The sequence below is a fragment of the Manihot esculenta genome, chromosome 13 (assembly GCF_001659605.2).
Source record: "Manihot esculenta cultivar AM560-2 chromosome 13, M.esculenta_v8, whole genome shotgun sequence".
NCBI classification, from domain to species: Eukaryota; Viridiplantae; Streptophyta; class Magnoliopsida; order Malpighiales; family Euphorbiaceae; genus Manihot; species Manihot esculenta.
The window spans coordinates 1584476-1603233 of NC_035173.2; the positions used below are offsets into that span (position 1 = coordinate 1584476).

Genomic DNA, 18758 nt, shown 5'->3' on the forward strand with positions numbered 1-18758 from the left:
TCCACATTAATGAAAAACCTCTTCCCAATCTTTGTCTATTGACTCAAAAACAACCGTCAAAATGTAAAAAATTATGAAAAAATTTCATACGAGAACTAAAAGATTTTGTTTTCATAAAAAATAATATTTCTGGAATGTAACTAGAACCAAATCCTTCAATGCAATAACTGTCTGAGGATTACCGCCATAAATTTACCAAAGAGACCTGCATATTTTGAAAATTGATTGAATTATATGTGAGAAACATCTCCACCATACAGAAATTATAAGTGATGATCAGAATATCTATGAATCTCTTAACAGGGACAACATTTTCTTTTTCATCGATAGTCAATTGACGTAGATCGTCTTCCATGGGAATGAAAAAAAAGAAATTAGGTTTAAGAAAGATGAAAAAGCGAGACCATTGAGTTACAAATGGACCACAGAGAGAAACTTGCGTCGAAATTTTTTTTTAAAACAAAAAAACCACAGATATTACATAGTATTAAAATTTTTTTATTTAAACTATAATAGGATCCATGTATTAATATGAAATTCTAACTTTTAATTGATTGGATGTATAAATTAATTTGTACTGCGTGCAAAAATTTCTATATTATATAATTCTTGTTTAATTTAGTATTAAAAAACTTTATTCATGCTTTACCATTGACTTAATGCATAATGAACTAAAGGTAGACAAATCAAGCCGCATTCCTTGGTTTGCAGTTATTAAGATTCCCACGACATTGGATCAAGTTAAAAGGATTAAGAATAATTCAAGTCGGTGAATTTTTTATAATAAAGTATAGAAGTGAGAGTTTTAATTTTTAGAAAATTAAGAAAAACTAAATAAATAGAATTTTAGTATTCCTTAAAAAAATTAGGGTTTATTTACTTGCAGAAAATTAGAGTAATTTTTTCTGAAAAAAAAAAATTTAAGGACATGAAACCAATAATGGGATGGGCAGTCCTTGAGGAGGTTAAGTGTCAGAAATGGGAAGGCTATGGGTTGCATGCATAATTCAGATGGGCACCACCGCCACCTCTCCATAGATGGAACTCAAAAGGAAAGGTAAAAAAAAAAAAAATCAACAGAAAGAGCTGTGAGTCACTTAGTGAGGCTCACGTAAACACGTAGAAGAGATAAATTCTAAAGCCAAAATCATGAAGCATGCCTCAAACTGTGACCTCAATGGCCAAGTGTTGTTTTTCGCCATTATTGTCCGTACACTCTCTATCGTCATCCTCCCCATTTTTAATCAATCATCGTGCTTGTGGACCGTACCCTACGGCCCTACCTTTGATTTACCCACCATTAATCAAATTGAATCTTTTATTGCGATAAAAAAAATACATTAAAATTTACGATAAGCAATCCCAAGAATTTGGTCGTGTGAAAAATTAATACACAATTTTCAATTTGTTATTTTGTCCAAAGAGTAGGCATAGATTTTTTTTTTATTATTCTCAAAAAATAAGATAAGATGTTATAATTTTTTTTTATTTTAATTAGGGAGTACATTTAAATTTAGAATAGAGTATTTTATTTTACTTTGTTAATAAACTTTTCCTGCACAAATCTAAATTAATGAACCAATAACTTTAAAAAAATTTTAGAAATTTTTTTTTTTTGAACTATAGAGTTGATGGGTAACATGTTAACATAATTAGAAGAGTGAAAAGAAAGGATAGGACACATCAGACCCACTTAAAAGGAATTAAATTAAGAAGAAATTTAAAAAAGAAAAATCATTTGAATGTTGTACAAGGTACGAGCTCATGGGATATTGTTTAAATCTTTTTTCACTAAGAACCTTTCCTTTAATTCTAACTTCCCAATAATGGCCATACCCACTATATTTCATATAATTGTACCTTAAAGCCACCAACCTCGCACAGCACACGCCTTCTCTCCACTCTTTCTCTTTGCTCCACGGATATACTTGCAGTTACACCTCACCATACTCCGATTTCAACCGGACTGAAATTTAACACTATTTTAAAACAACAATAGCAATGATTGAATTTTAAATTAATAGAGAAAAAAAGTAAAGAAACAAAGAAATAAAACATCACTGCCACGATTAATGCATCTGTAAAATCTCATATTCAAATCCTCCGATTCCCTATAATTTTGGCAAAAATAAATAAATAACCACACATCCATATGCATCGAAGGGGGAAAATAGCTCAGCAAACCTAGGCCATAGGCATTCACACATGGTTTCTCAAAAACCCAGAAATGAAAAAGGTAAAAATCCCTCGCCAGAAAAAAAAAGGGTATAAATCCCTTGAAATGAAACTGCTGCAAGGACAAAACCAACCATCACATAAAATGCAAATCCATATCTCTAGTAGGGTCCTCCACATACTAGCCAATATGCGAATACTTTCCACTTTCTCCTCCATTCTCTATGAAACTAGCTTGATTTTTCTCCTCATACATTACTAAAACAACCGCAACATAACATCCACCAGACTCATGTAATGATATCATTTTTTTCTGAGTATCAACATCAAATAATATGAATGCTTGCTTTTCCAACCAAAAAAGCATCCAACATTATTGGGGCCTCTTAACTAATTCTGCATTATCCATTGGAGGATACAATCCACTCATCATAAAAAAGTTAATGAAGATACGTGGATGTCTCTTTACCCTAAAAAATCTGCTAACTCTTCATTATTGAAAGAATACCTCCAGGTAATATAGAAACATCAAGATCCACTTAAATCATGTATTGCGTCTGCAGCAACCACTGGTTGGGAGAAGCACAAAAGAGATTATTGGATGTTCAGAGAGACAATCTAGGAAGAAGGCCATCAATAGAAATCCCACCAATGAAAGAGGATGGACGTCAACTACTGCAAAAGTAAAGTCATCTTTGCGGCAAAAGAAACATTCTTCACTACAATTTCTGGGAGCATCTCCTGCAATAAATCCTAATAAAAAAATAATCAAAGTGGAATGCCTTGTAAACTTCTATTAGTTTAACATTATCGTGCTACTTTGTAACAACACATTAACCTGGTGTATTATATAGATTTCTCACTTCTCTTTTGAGATTTGTTTCCACTAATGGAAATGCGGCCACTGTGAATTTGACAGCTTTATCCAGCACTTCATTCCATTAAGAGAAAGTGGTGGACCTGTAGCAGCAAAGATAATCCTTGAATTTGACCTCCACTGCCTTCTAGAAATATATAATCCCATTATCATCTGTCACAAAATTCAACACAAACTAGGAGAAATTCAAGATTATACAAAAAGAATCCTGCTGCTATCCTAGGAACACGAAGAGCAGTTCAATTTCTATGATCCACCTTCTATACAAATGTACACATACAAGAAAGATAGTGGCAAAAAAACAATATATTAAGCTAAACCATAACTAATCAGGACCTGCAAATATAAAATCATCTATTCTAAATTCTAAAATGCCCATCTCATAGGTAAAAAGCATTTAATCCAAGTAATCCAGCTACCATTGACTGTAAGTAAACAAAGAAGTGAGGAGGAGAAATGGGAAAGAATAGAAGCATCAGGCAGTGAATGGGCCCAAAACAATCTTCTCACTTATATTTAAATGCTACAATCAGAAACGTGTCGTAACAGAAGTCACTGTCGCCCACAAAACTTGGATTCCAGTGGGGACTAGGGTGGAAGCCATGATGGCAAAAAATGGATCAAAGTAAGCTTCAATTCAACAGACAGCTTTTATAGTCCAAAGTGTCGTATATTTGTAGTTTTGGTGGATAACATTTCATTGGATAGTCTAGCAACTAATATCATTGCTCTAGCTTAAATCTTATGGATGATCAGTAAAATTCCTCGCAATGAATAGAAAGATTAAACAAAAACAAAATTAAGCATGGTGATAGGCTACATATAAATTGTTGACAGACATTCCCTTCAGCCTATTTATGTTTCCAGCTAAGGTAACAGACTCATTTGATTAACTTGGAAATATATTTTAAAAGAATAGTTTGGTGGTTAATGGGATAGAATTTTCCTGCACAGTTCCCCTATATCCAAAATTTAAGGTACAAGAAGCATCTATGGACGATATAAAATCTAAAACAAAATAACAAAATTAACACCAAATACAGTTAGTAACTTTCCTTAGATACTAGATCTGCAAAAGGCACATCAACAACAAAATTAGAGATGTAAAAGCTTATGCTCAACAAGCAGATGTGAACCTTTAATAGCTAAACAAAATGTACTAGTTTTAGAAAAAAGCTGAACAGCATCAAACACCTTAAGAACAGTAGAGTTGGCATAGCCATAGTAGCCAATAAACAATAGCTGAGAAAAAGAATTAGATTAACTCTATGATAAGCGCATAAATGCCTGATGAGTAAATGTCTCAAATGAAGTGCAAAGATTCTATTTGCTGAATGAAACAGAAAAGATTAAAGCAAATTTCTTAATCTGTACATTACAACATATATTGTTGCAACTTCAAGCTTTTCTATTTCGCCCTTCATTTTGGATGCTGAACCACTTATCAGTCACAAAAGTGGTCCTTCCATTCTCAGAAGATCAAAGAATAAAAAAGATTAAAGTAAAAGAGTTACACCCTCACTGCAGCCTTAGCAGCTATAGCTCTAAACAAGCTGGAACAGGAACCATATATTTGAACCTAACTAGTTTTGATCAAGCTTAGTTGAGTTAAGTTTCATATTGCATGTTTACTATGTACCTTCAGGTTCTTTCCCTATACAGAACAATTTGCTTCTTGTTTCAATACTACATAGAATTTGAACCAACAAACTAAAATGAGAAGTTAAACGTAAAAAAATCAACACCTAGGTTTGGAGCATTGGGCCTGCCAGGTGGACGAACAAGGAAAGAGGAACAATCAATAATGGTTGTAACTGAACCACATAAAGCAGTAATTCCTAAATTATTAAGTTCCATGTGAAACTCAACAAGATCATAATCCAAATTGCATGGCATATATTTGTCATTATAGCCAGGTTATCTCCTGTCTCTATTGAGTGCAATCAAATCAAATGGCACCTCCTGTGCCAACCACAGTCCCATGTTAATGGGAAGCACAGCTTCACAACTTCAATAACCCAACCAAGTGAGAGGGAAAAACGGAAAGCATAAATATATTGATTACACATGCTAATGGCTAAAATTTGAACAAGAATAACCTTGACAACCAAATTAACAATGAAGTTACAGAAGATTCAAAATAAACGTGTGGAATGAACTACCACATGCTTGACTCAATCAACTACATGACTTCCTGTTGGAATTGTTTGATCAACATCTAAAGGTTCCGGCAAGCATTGGCATATTTACTTTATAGCTTATCTTGGAGGTGGAGGAACATGGGATTTCGCCATCCCCACCCATGCAACAATTCCAACTGCAAGGATTATCCACCCAAAAATGTCATATTTGAAATCACTACTCTTCTTATTCTTCTTGGAAACCTGAAATACAAGTTATAGGGAAAAGAAAAGGTTGTTTAATGAAGCTATAACAACACAAATTGAAGACCTCAAACTGTATGCATTAAACATTTTAAATTATCAGACTCCCTCATGTGGTTGAAAACTACTTAACAGCAACTGCAATCTCCACCATTCCTACCCATCTCTAATTAATCATAACATTTAATAGGAGATTCAACCTTGTATTTCTTGCATAATATATGGAGTAGATTCTGTTTTTATATATTTTCGGACTTGCCACACCCAAAACCTCATGTTTATTTCCAGACTGGGTGAGGCTGAGTTGGTTCATAGGCATGGTCAATGGTGCTTTGACTAAACAAGGGAGGAGCCACTCAACCATCTCTAAGCCTAACAACCTCCTGCAAGGCTATTTAACTGTGCACTAACCAATAAATATGTTCGAGAAGAACATTTGAAGACAATAAGCATATGTCTCAAGGCTGAGATAAGGGGAATTCTTGTCGCATAACATAGCAATGAACTAATGTAGAAAAAGTTAACGAGCTGAATCTGTGCCTATCCTGTAGTGGGTGCTTACAATGCATAAGACTAATAACACTAGTCATGCTTCAGTTACTGGATATACACTTTTGAAAAGGTACTAGTATCACTCAAGCCACAAATACAAAGCACAGAAACTAAAAAGCTGCTAAATTCTAAATATAATTACATTCAATTCCCCTGGATATTTCCCACAAGCAAAAAAATCCTTTTAATTGCAGCAACTCCTCGGGTTAACTGGGCAAATTGGCAAACTTTCAGATTTGCAGGTTGGGGCGTGGTTAAGTTCCTATTTGAGATGGCCGGTGGCCAAGAATCTCAATCAGAAATATCATGAATATAGTTAAAACATGTCAACATTCAACACAGAGCAAAATTCTACTCATTTTCCTACTTTGACCTCCCCCCTTACCAAATCTCTCTTGTTCTGAAGGAAAAAAAAAAACTTTACACAATAAAAATACTAGAACAAGACCATACATGGAAGTTATTACATTGAAATCAGAATACGTTACATTTAAATATTTATATATCCTCCAGTGAGAAGGGTAACAAAACTTCTTCAAAGAGGCCAGTGCTATCAATGGAAAGCTGAAAATAATTCTTGATGATTCATGTTTTCACCATAAAATAATAATAATAATAATAATAACATCCCTCACCTTTGCATTTGAAGAAGCAGAAGACCCTCCGCCCATAGTTTGTTGAGTAATTCCATGCTTATGGATCTCCATGTGTAGCTCTGGTGCCTGACAATAAATGACCAATATATAATATTTTCAAATATATAATTATGAATATTAATCCCTCTCGGTTGATGTATTATGTTCAGGTGCAGAATTACAATATAAAAAATTACAGGTTCAGGCGTTTAGATAAGCTTTTGAAGGAAAATTACCCCTCTGTACTCTTTAATAATTTGAATTCTGTGAAAAGGCATGTACCAATCATTATTTTTTGAGTATCAATCTTGAAATTTGGACAAACATTCAAATAGACATCAACACATCAACCAATTGGAGAAGTAATGTCTCAATTGATATCCTTGTACTTTAGTGATTTTTTCCCATGAATATTGCAAATTATATCAGCCTTCTGTTGCGAAGGTAACTTAAAAAATTAACACCTCCGATAGTAAAAAAATGTGCACAAAACTGCATTCCCCTAGGTCTTAAAGATCTTATGGCTTCACAGCCACAACATGCAAAAGCAATTTGGAAGGACAGGAGAAAGCAAGCAAAAGCAATTTGGAAGAGAGAGGATAAAACTGCAATAATACCTTTGCAGTGACTTCTAGAGACTTGCGATAGAGATCGTTACTGGGTTCCTACATTGATTAAATTGCACTCTTAAGCTTCTTTTGGAAACCTAGAAATCAAATTAAAATATTACCCTGAAAACATAAATAGATTACCTCATCTACTGCTTGTTGAAAGTAATTAGAAGCTTTATCAAAATACCCTTTGGCCTCAGAAAGGTCAGGAGTCAGAAATGCATATGAAGTGTTTGCATTTCCTATATACCATAGGGTGTCAGCCTTAGCAGGATTTATCACCAAAGCCTCCTCAAACTTGGAAATGGCATCTATAGAGTTAATATCCACTCCATCAGCGTCATTCAACAAGTAACAGAGTTCTAAAAATTGCTATTTCTGATCATAACTATAAATACCATTCAACATCTTTTTTGCGTCTGGAAGACTCTGAAATTGAGACAGTTCAATCAAAGCTCCGCCCCACTTAGTCAGATTCTGCACAGATAACCATTTTAAGCAACAATTAACTAAACCTCCCATGATAATATGGTTGTATAAAATTATATAAATATATATATATATATATATATATAAAAGAGAAAAATCAGATTGGTTGAACAAAACTATTCTGTAATGAACTCAGCAAGTGTGTGAGAGAGAGAGTAAAATGGTTGCTATAGAATACATAGGTAGTAAAGGATGGAGATACGAACATCAGCATCAAGAGGATAATTAGCGTAGGTAGCTTCAGCGGATTTTCGAGTATGCTCAAACATCAGGAGCCGATCGAAGTCGTCTTGCGAGAACTCCATTCTCTGTCGTGAGCTCTAGGGTTTTTAGTTAATAACACGGGGAAACAGAGAGAGCTACAGGGAGCCGAAAGGATGCGACGACTGGAAGCGGTGACGGCTGAAGAAACAGCGTCGCTATGCTTATGTACAAGTCATGTGAAGCTAACGAGTGTGAACGCCAAGAGGTTTCCAAACTTCCATTCTCTCGCACGGGATTTTACAATTTTATCAGATTTCAAGGATTATGTTAAATTGAAGTATAATTAAATTTAATTTTTATTCTAAAAAAATAATTTAATATATTTGTAATTTTAAACTATCATTATTGAAGACAATTTTTTTAACATATGCAGTATTAAATGTATTTTCTTTATTAGATAGTCTCTTTATTTCATAATTTTTATTATTTTTCGATTTATATTAAAAAAAATACATTTATATATATATAATGAGACTAAAATGACATAATATTTACACGTAACGATATAATATTTATGTTTAATAAAAATAAAATATATATTTAACAAATTTAAATTAACAATATAAAGTCTTAAATTATTTATAATTTAACTAAAATTAAAATTAATAAAAATATAATTTTAATTTATTAAATTTGTATTTAGATAGAACAATAAAAATTTAAAATTTAAAAATTTTTTTAATCAAGAGACTAAACATAATAGTATACTAAAAATAAATTCATATTATTCTACTCATAAAAATTAAAATTTGAGAAAAGCAACGGTTGACGTGTAATTTTTAAATCAAGTGTGAAGGCGAGATAAAATTCAAAACGAGATATGGTAGACTGTCAAGGACCAAATCATTGCATATCAACCGAGGAAGCAAACGAGAACATCACGTTTTCGCTCCTTTTACTGATTTTGTGTAGGATAAGAAGAGGCTTGCAAATTAAGGATCGCCTGCTCTTCATCTAACATCGTCCTGCTACTAAATTACAGTTTACAAGGTTTCATATCACTAGGATTTGGGCCTCACCAGTCACCACATGCTCTAAAATAGAGATGGGTTGTAGCCCACGAAGAGTTTAAAATTTGCTTGCTTGGTGCCCCCAGTTAATTAGCTGACGTGTTTGAAAAGAATGCTGACGCTTATGGTTAGAAGAGAACCAAAACCCACATCGTTTAGTTATGTCTAATATTTACACTTTATATATCAGCATAGAAGCGTCCCTTCGGGGACATCCGATAAAATTGGAACGATACAGAGAAGATTAGCATGGCCCCTGCGCAAGGATGACACGCACAAATCGAGAAATGGTCCAAATTTTTTTTTCCCAAAAATCTTTATGAATCTCTGGTTCAATGTCTTCCTTCTTGTTTTATCTTCTGTGAATTTAATTTTCCAAGGCTCAATCGAGCTCTGGTTCAATAAGCTACTTGAATCGCATATAGACAGGTTTTGATATTGTGATATTTCTTTTTCCTCTTTTCTTATATGATTTTAGTTTCCCACCCCTCAATCGAGTCTGCTTAGATTAACTGATGGAATGGCATTACAGGTCGTGCTATTTGGTCTTTTGCAGAAAACGTTTAGACTGTCTTTTTCCCTATATTATTAGCACTATCATTATTATTAGGGTAATTCCCAGTCGTCATGAGAGGAGATATCTTGGATTTTTGTGGTCTATGAACTCCTAAAACAATGGCCTGCAGCATGAAGAGCCTCTGTTTCTTTTTTTTTTTTTTTTGTCGAATGTTTTTTCTTATTTTATTATCATTTCCAAGGGAAGTTCTTATCCTGCAGTAGCAACTAGCAATAGTAACTAGTAAGTGCCATAAAACTATAGTGGAGAACTCAGTACTCTAGCTCCTCCAAAAGCAATGCATATTAGCACTCTGTATGTGTGTGTGTGTGATTCTAACTGGGATTTGAAAACTCTATAGAGAATTGAGATCACCTGGCCATCTTTTCCTGATTTTCCTGTAGAAGAATATCATTGACGTTAAATAGTACTGGATGAATGTTCCAACTAGTTTTATGGTTGGTCAGTATCTTTGATACTTGTAGTTTTTCAAGCCAACTGCATGGTTGTATTCATAAGCTGTCCCTGAGTGCAATTGCCTGTAAGCATTTTTAGAGAAAACTGGGAAATCTGGATTCTGGAGGTCCTGGAGTAGTCTGTTTACAGGTCCTGGAGTAGCATTTCTATGCTTTCACAGCATTCCCAGTATAGGGCCTTGAAATTCCATGGATCTCTGTAATCTCATGGGTTCTTAGATTCTTGGGCCATGTTTCTTATTTTATCCAAGACTTGCCAATGGTCAATAGGAAAGTAAATTTTACTGCCATTTTAGATAGTATTAGACTTGATTCTACACCCATATTTTAATCCCTAGACAAAGATGATTTTTATTGCTTAACATATATCTGGGAAACTATAGGGAATTCTAAAATATGGACAATACCAGCTATATGACGTTAATGTAGCTACTTTAGACAAGTAAAGTCCCCTTGGGCACCATGAGACTCCATTGCTTCTTTGGCTTTGACCGAGGGAAGCAAAACTTTTTTCACTTAAATTTGAACCTGCCTTAACCGTTACAGAAATATGCTGAGTTGAAACAGTGCCTTTGCTTCGTAGGATAAAATTCTGAATGATTTTTCGTACTTGAGCCAGTAGTTAAAGGTCTCTAGTAGCTTTTAGCATTCTTCTTTATGAATTCTAGATTATACAGAGTCCTTTGAGAGTGCAAGTATGATTATCCTTTGAGAGTGCAAGTATGATTAAAATGCCAAGATGGATAATTTGACATTGTCACTTTCTACTCAGTAGTGTGTTTAGTCTATGTATTTTTGTCCCTTTGATGGACCATCATCAGAGTGAAAATTTAAGTTGTTCTGTTTCTTCATCCGCTAAAATCCCTTGGTTTTATTTCTTGACAAATACGTTTATCTTCAAATCTGCCATTCACTAGCAAGTAGTGTGCACTTTTGCATGTTAAATCAATTGTTAATTTATATTTCGAGGTACTGCATCCCATAACCATCTCTTGGCAATGGTCTTTTCTGTAATGGGATATAGAAATAGACTACGTTTGGCAATGGTTTTCAACTAGTGCAGCCTGAAAAAGCCTAGACTATGTTTGGTTAACTTGCTAAAGTTGCTTTCTGTTTTTTACAATAGCAAAAAGCAACTTTAGTAAACAAACCAAATTGTATAGTAGATAGTTTCTATTAAAATAGAAGTGCATTAGAAGAAGAAGAAGAAGAAGAAACTTTAGTAAACAAGCCAAATTGTATAGTAGATAGTTTCTATTAAAATAGAAGTGCATTAGAAGAAGAAGAAGATTTTCTCTTGTCAGGACTAAGCATGGATAATAGTAGCTAGTTTCTATTAAAATAGCAGTGCATTAGAAGAAGAAGAAGAAGAAGAAGAATAAACATGGATAATAGTAGCTAGTTTCTATCAAAATAGAAGTGCATTAGAAGAAGAAGAAGAAGATTTTCTCTGTCAGGACTAAACATGGATGATAGTAGCTACTTGACCTTCTGTGTAGCTAAATTATGTGTTGTGCAATGAGAAACACAACTAAACAAGTCCCTTTTGGCAACATAAGACTTCATCACTTCGTCGGCTTTGATTGAGGCAAACAAAACTCTTGTGACTTAATTTTGAACCTGTCTTAACTGTTACTGAGAGATATTTAGTTGAACAGTGCCTTTGCTTTGTAGAGTAAAATTCTGAATGATTTTTCATACTTGAGCCAGCAGTTCAAAGTATCCAGTAGACTTGTAAGCATTCCTCTTTATGAATCCTAGAGTATAAAAAGAGTCCTTTGAGAGTGCAAGGATGATTAGAATGCCAAGAGGCTATATCACTAGCCCAACCGCTGTTTTACCTTGTGGGACTGACTACTGAATAGCATGTTGAGTCTATTTATTTGACCGTCCCTATTATGATGAACCATTGCGGGGGTGGGAATTTAAGTTGATCAGTTTCTTCATAAACTAAAATCAACGAAATTTAACGCACCGATATTGGAGTCTTCTTCAAACTATCTTCAGTAGAAGTTAATTGAATCAAGGAAAAAAATCCACTAGTTTTAGTTTTTGACAAATACTGGCATCTCCAAATCCGTCGTTCAGCTGCAAGTTGTGTACATTTTGGCATGTTAAAATCAATAGTATAGTTTATTTGTCGAAGGCGATACAGTTGCCTCCATTTCTGTCTCCCGTTAATTGTCTTCTCCTGTAGATCTGTAATCCTCTTTTTCTTTAACACGAAAAGGTTTCGGAGAAGAATTGATAGGTCATGAGGGAAATCAAACTTTTTACAATGCAGAAAAGTTTTGTCAATTATGCATTTGCACTTTTCTTTAGATTATAATTTACTCGTTAACTGTCTAATAAAATAAAACTTGTCAATTGTAAAAATAAATTATATTATACTCATTGCGTTTTCTTGAACAACAAAACAAAATGGAGGTAGCTAACCCAATACGGAAAACTATTAGTATGACGAAAAGAGAAATATCTCAGAACAATTAACTAGAAATTAAAACAGACGAACAAGCTGTCCAATTCAACCAAGTAACCTGCTCATTTATGAAGAGCCACCAAAATCTCTCAAATTTAAAAAAAAAAAAAAGAAAAAGATGAACATCGGAAAATTGTTCAAGAGCCCGGTTCATATGGCTTGGGACTTCTTAGACTTGCTGGTAGCCAGCTGTGTCTCAGGCTGCAAAACCAAACACATTAATGAATGAGATAATGAAATGATAAACAGCAGCAACAACAACAATCTACGCTTTCTATTCATCATTCTTAGTTTGCCACAAGGAACGAGCGACTTACCTCCTTCTTGACCGGTTCTTCCTTCTCGGACAAAATCAACTCAATGTGGCAAGGGCTAGACATGTAAGCTGCAAAAGACAACAACTTCACATCAATATAAGTAAAACAAGGAAATATAAATTATATCAGAGTTTGAATCAAAACTTACGATTAATTCTTCCATGAGCCCTGTAGGTTCGGCGCCTCTGCTTCTGTGCCTGATTCACTTGGATGTGAGAAACGAAGAGGGCATCGACATCCAAGCCTTTGACCTTTATAAAAGAGAATCAAGTTATTCACAGCTGCAAGCAAGAAGAGCACAATACTACTGAGGCAGAATGTGAAGTTCAAGTAGATACCTCAGCATTACTCTCAGCATTCTTGAGCAAGTCTAGTATGAACTTGGCGGATTTAACAGGCCACCTTCCTTGCCCATTTGAGTGTCTGTTCTTCGCCTGAGCAGTACGTCCCACACCACGACAGAAACGTCGGAAAGGTATAGCTTGTTTGTGAGCCATAACATCTTCCAAATACCTCTTGGCCTTTGCCAAAGGTAACTTCCTCAAGGCATGGGCTGTCTCTCTTGTATTCTATGAAAAAAATGAACTGGTCAATGTCAAGATTGCCAAATAAGGAGAAAAGAAAATCAGCTTAAACATTACTCATAGACAAAGCCAACAAAGAGGACAGCGTAACAGGTTTTCGCAGTTAGCCAAGAGGCAATAGAATCCCACCTTTTTGTTCATGTTAAAACTAAAATGGGAAAAAACAGTTTCCACTTTTACATTAGCTTTGTCAACCATGAACAGTTGCTGTTGATTTACTATAGACCAAAAGACATTTTGACTTCATTGAAACGTAATAAGCTCACAATACATCAAACTTAGGCACAATACATCAAACTTAGGCAAAATATGCATTCAAAGACCAACAGAGGGAAAAAAATGTGAAACAGAGATTTAATCTTAAAACACCAAGTTAACAAAAAGCAAACAATCTCAATCGCCACAATACAAAATCAGATTGAATCAAGTTATTTAGAAACCTGACATAGGATGTAAACACGTGTGTCAAAATGTATCATCATTTACTGAACCTTCAGCCACAAACAGAAAAACAGAGGTTCACCCAATAACAATGGAAGTGATTTTCCTGAAGTTTACGAGAGCCCAGTTCACAAGAGGCAACAAGACCCTGCTTTTTTCATCAGGTTAAAATTAAACTAGAAGCCTTCTCAAACATATGCTGTTGCTTCACTATTAGCAGCAACATATAATCATTCACTGAGCAACAGAGAAAAAAGTTGTGGAACACCGAAACAACTTAACTAGAGATTTCATCTTAAATAACAAGTTAAGAAGTATAAATCAATCTCAATCATGACAATAAGAAATCAAATAGTAACTCTAAATATGCGAATCAATTAAATAGCAACAGGACGGCAGATATAAACAGTTCATTTGTCAAAATGTATCATCATTTACTGAACCTTCAGCCACAAACAGAAAAACAGAGGTTCACCCAATAACAATGGAAGTGATTTTCCTGAAGTTTACGAGAGCCCAGTTCACAAGAGACAACAAGACCCTGCTTTTTTCATCAGGTTAAAATTAAACTAGAAGCCTTCTCAAACATATGCTGTTGCTTTACTATTAGCAGCAACGTATAGTCATTCACCGAGCAACAGAGAAAAAAGTTGTGGACACCAAAACAACTTAACTAGAGATTTCATCTTAAATAACAAGTTAAGTATAAATCAATCTCAATCATGACAATAAGAAATCAAATAGTAACTCTAAATATGCGAATCAATTAAATAGCAAAAGAACGTCAGATATAAACAGTTCATTTGTCAAAATGTATCATCATTTACTGAACCTTCAGCCACAAACAGAAAAACAGAGGTTCACCCAATAACAATGAAGGTGATTTCCCTGAAGTTTACGAGAGACCTGTTCACATGGGCAACAGGCCCCTGCTTTTTTCATCAGGTTTAAGAACCAAATCTTTAAAAAAAATCACAAAACAATTATTACTTTTAAGAATCCTACAAAAGCAAAACAAAACTAAAATTACGCATTCATTCACCTAGTATAACTTCAGTTTAAAATAAAACCAACTAAAAAAGAAGAGATCTGATAATCCTACCTTGAAGTGCACTCTGAGGTCAGAGCCTCTGGCCTTGCAGGCTGTAAAATTGGCACAAACACCATACTAGATCAACAATAAGAAAAATTAGATTTAAAAATAGAAGCAGCAGGCATCTCAGGTCCTATACTTACACTTGGTGGAATTTTCAGGCTCTCTGGAGTACTTCACCTGAAAAGAAACAGCGCAGAGAATTTGATTTAAGAGATACAGAGACCCAGATCAATAAAGTATCAAATGGAAATAAGAAGTAGAAGAGTACCATGTTTCTGCCCTAGGGATGTTCAAGATGTGCTTCCTCCAACGAAAGAGAAGAGGCGTTAGCGATCCCCTTTATAAGAAACAAACGATCAAAACCCTAATGCCTGGATATGTGGATTGGGCTTTTTATAGAAAAATCTTTTACTTTTTGTGGGCCTGGCTTTACGTGGCCTGTTCAAAGAATGTGAAGCCTGCAGAGAAATAGTTTGCGGCTTTTCAGATTGTCTATTTCAGTATCAATTAAACTCTATTCGTCGATTTTTTTTTATATATATATATATAAAGAGAAATTAAAATTTTATGTCGAGCTAAAATTTAAAAAATATATATCTAAGTAAAACAGTATTTTTTATATTTATTCATGTCATCAGAGATAAAATAATTTTTATCATAATTAATTTACAAATAGATTAACATAAAATAAAATAACAACGGTGAATTTTTTTATTACATTTAAATGCTTCTCCAATTTAAAATATCATGATAAACAAGTCAATAAAAAAATTTATCCAATAATTGAAGCTTATAATAGATTGAATTTTGATGATTATGGAATTAAGTGTTATTACAAATAAAAAAGGTTAGGTTGATTTCTATGTTAAAAACTTATTAGTTGGTCTTATAGTTTTAAAAAATATATTAAAACGTATCTAATATTTTAAAAAATCTACTAATTAATCACTCTATTAGTTTTATCCGTTAAATATTGTAAAAAAGTATAGAATGTTCTTGATATGCAAGGATTAATTAGTAAACTTTTAAAAAATTTGAGATATTAATTAATAAATTTTTTAAAATCATAGAAACTAAATAATAAAATATTTAATATCAAAATTAATAAAAAAACTAATCAATAAACTTTTTAAAATATTAGAGATATTTTAATATATTTTTTAAAATTAATAAACTAATTAATAAGTTTATCATATCATAAAAACTAAATAATTATTTATATATATATATATATATATATATATATACGCTTCTTGCTTTTATTTTATTGTTTAATGTAATTTTCCTTACTCTTCGTCTAATATCGTGTTTATGACTTTTTTTTGCAGCCTGGAAGGCCAGGGGCTCTGAGCTCAAAGTGCATTTCAAGTATGTTATGTGATCTTCTATTTAAATTCAAATTGTCTAGTTTTATAGTTATTGTTGTGTTCTTAATACTACGGGAATGGTTAGTATTCAATTTAAACTGGAGTTTAATCTACTTAATTTATAAATTTAATTTGATTTTAATTTTTAAAAAATTTAATTATTTTAATTTAACTTCATTTTGAGTAGAAAATAAATAAAAAAATTGAATCAAAATGATTATTTATTAATATTATATATTTTTTTAATAATATAAAAAGATTAGATTTTTAAATAATATTAAAATACTTAAATTGAATAAAAAAAATTTATTACAAAATTCTATTAATTGATTTTAATTTATTCAATTTAAATCAATTTTAAATTGAATCAACTGTGCATGTTGTCTTTTGCCGCTTATGTGTCCAGCAGCCCTTATCCCTTTGAGTTGATTTTGTCCGAGAAGAATGTACCAATCAATTAAGAAGGAACATAAAGCATAGTTCATTAGTTCGTTGCCGTTTATTATTTTATTGTCTCATCTCGTATGTTTGGTTTTGCAGCTGACTGGCACCAAATCTAACAAGTCTTAAGCTATACGAAGTGGGGCTTCTTCTTGAGCACTCTCTAATATTCATCTTGTCTTGAATTTGAGAGTGTTTTATGACACTTCATTTAAAACGAGGAGTTATTTAGATAAAGACTTATTTTCTATTAATTATTTATTATATGATATAATAATATTAAGAATACTAACACTTACCCTTATAGGATATATTTATTCTTATTCACATTTGCATGTGGAAAGATTATTTTGACCGACTGCATACCACTTTGCGATGATTCTACATGATAGCATGTATCAGGTAAATCTAAATAAGTTGAAGAACAATCTCCAGAGGGATTTTAATAAATATTTTCTAATTCATGTCCTAAAATTCAGTAAGGGATAGACTTAAGGTATATTTTGATAAATTTAATCTAATGTCTCTCCCTTATTTCCTTTATTCTTGTTTCCTTTTATCGTCTAATAACACGTAACCATCGTCTTGCGTTTGTACCCTTCTGCCACAGTCATACTGGCTGTATATACAAATATACTATATCATTTTCCATTGTCAAACGACCATTTAATTCCATCCGGCACTGTTTGTACATGATTTCGGACGTCACGAGGTTTATTATCTCACGGGCCAAAGGGATAAACGGAGTCAGGCCTTCCGTGTGTAGGCTGAGCCCAGTCCAACTCATCAATGCGAGTTCTGAGCTTATACATGAGGCAAGCCTGATTGTTGAATCTTAATAGAGTTAAGACTTGATCTTTCCAGTACAGGTTTAGCCTAAGCCGGAGTGTCCAGGGCCCAACTATCATCACTGACGATAGAGAAAAAACAATATCAAAAAAATATTAAAAAAAAAACATGCAGCTTATGCATACATCAATAAAAAAAAATGTAAATTCTGTATATATCAAAATAAAAAAAAAAGCATGAAGCTTCTACATGCATCAGACAACAAATTAATTAACTAGCAATTTCTTCTAAAACTGCCTTCATCTCAATTTTATTGACAGAAACAACATCTTTATTTCTATAAAATTGAGTCATGAAAATACTAATGCTTGCATCTTCTTGGTCGGTTAAAACTCCTAATAGGTTCAATGTAAAGACACTGATCCTCTTCCTTGTAAATGGATATATTCGTAGCAAATAACAAAACAACTGTAAAAACAGTACAAAAAGAAGTTGAGCAGCAATATCAAATAAAACCGCAGGAGCGGCACAAAGAGAAAAGCATGGTAAGGCAACAACAATGCACAATAAGGGATAGCAAGAATTTCAGAAGTTCAGCCAATTCAATACCGAGTAAAACCACAACAACGACACAAAGGGAAAAGCAGGGCAGGACAATAGCACTGCACAATAAGGGATAAGAAGTCAGCATGAATCTCAGAAGGAACAGTCAGAAGACAATATGGAAAGACAGGAAAAGAAAACAGAAAGACTATAAAAGGCCAACTTGAAAGACAACCATGCAAACAAACTATTTATAGGCAAAACGAAGCCTGCAAACTTCAAATCGTTTAGAAAATCCTGCAAAGAGAGTGATATCTCACCAAATCTAGCAAAACAATTAATGAAGTGTAGAGCATAATATTTGGAGTATGATATTTGGAGTATGAACATAAGCTAAGCATGTAACTAAAAAAGGAGATGAATTCGTATTAAATGGTAAAAGTTAACAATCAAGTCTATTAAAGGAACTAATGATGTTCTGAAGAAATATTGAATGAGCAGTTAGATATCACGTCTAATAAACCACCAGCAACCAATAAAAGGCAAATAAAACAGAAAACGGTGGCTAAGGTAAAGCTAAACCTTGAATGCAAGCCATGTGTGAGACTGCTCACGCAACAAAATACCTGTGTATGAAGACATTCACGGAACAAATAAAGTATTCAGTCAATA

At 33.3% G+C, this 18758-nt stretch overlaps 2 protein-coding genes and 4 non-coding genes across 18 annotated transcripts; 1 reads left to right on the top strand and 5 right to left on the bottom strand.

Moving 5' to 3' along the window:
- Positions 1-2048: 2048 nt before the first annotated feature.
- Positions 2049-8235, bottom strand: LOC110630050 (mitochondrial import receptor subunit TOM20). Of its 13 annotated transcripts, none has more exons than XR_006348262.1 (8): positions 7930-8235; positions 7633-7711; positions 7376-7545; positions 7241-7288; positions 6624-6710; positions 3039-3205; positions 2825-2916; positions 2049-2744 (listed from the first exon to the last, which is right to left on the bottom strand). XR_006348262.1 is itself a non-coding variant. In XM_021777359.2 (7 exons), the coding sequence occupies exons 1-6, from the start codon at positions 8026-8028 to the stop codon at positions 3062-3064; spliced, it is 627 nt and encodes a 208-aa protein (XP_021633051.1). In that variant the 5' UTR covers positions 8029-8235; the 3' UTR covers positions 2049-2916; positions 3039-3061. The 13 variants fall into 13 exon arrangements, 6 of the variants coding, with proteins under 6 accessions (XP_021633051.1, XP_021633047.1, XP_021633052.1 ...); XR_006348261.1 differs by having other exon boundaries at positions 2825-2928; XR_006348264.1 differs by adding an exon at positions 5303-5436 and having other exon boundaries at positions 2049-2916; positions 3039-3135.
- A 961-nt stretch (positions 8236-9196) lies between these two features.
- Positions 9197-9299, top strand: LOC122721628. The gene has a single exon (XR_006348332.1). It is a non-coding gene; the product is annotated as a U6 spliceosomal RNA (small nuclear RNA).
- A 3097-nt stretch (positions 9300-12396) lies between these two features.
- Positions 12397-15323, bottom strand: LOC110630349 (60S ribosomal protein L17-2). The gene is made up of 7 exons (XM_021777803.2): positions 15215-15323; positions 15087-15123; positions 14953-14993; positions 13164-13394; positions 12974-13076; positions 12826-12893; positions 12397-12709 (listed from the first exon to the last, which is right to left on the bottom strand). Exons 1-7 carry the CDS (start codon positions 15215-15217, stop codon positions 12659-12661), a joined length of 534 nt encoding a protein of 177 aa, XP_021633495.1. The 5' UTR covers positions 15218-15323; the 3' UTR covers positions 12397-12658.
- On the bottom strand, positions 13878-14008 carry LOC122721652. The gene has a single exon (XR_006348356.1). It is a non-coding gene; the product is annotated as a small nucleolar RNA snoR74 (small nucleolar RNA).
- On the bottom strand, positions 14271-14401 carry LOC122721653. The gene has a single exon (XR_006348357.1). It is a non-coding gene; the product is annotated as a small nucleolar RNA snoR74 (small nucleolar RNA).
- Positions 14660-14789, bottom strand: LOC122721651. The gene has a single exon (XR_006348355.1). It is a non-coding gene; the product is annotated as a small nucleolar RNA snoR74 (small nucleolar RNA).
- Positions 15324-18758: the final 3435 nt, after the last annotated feature.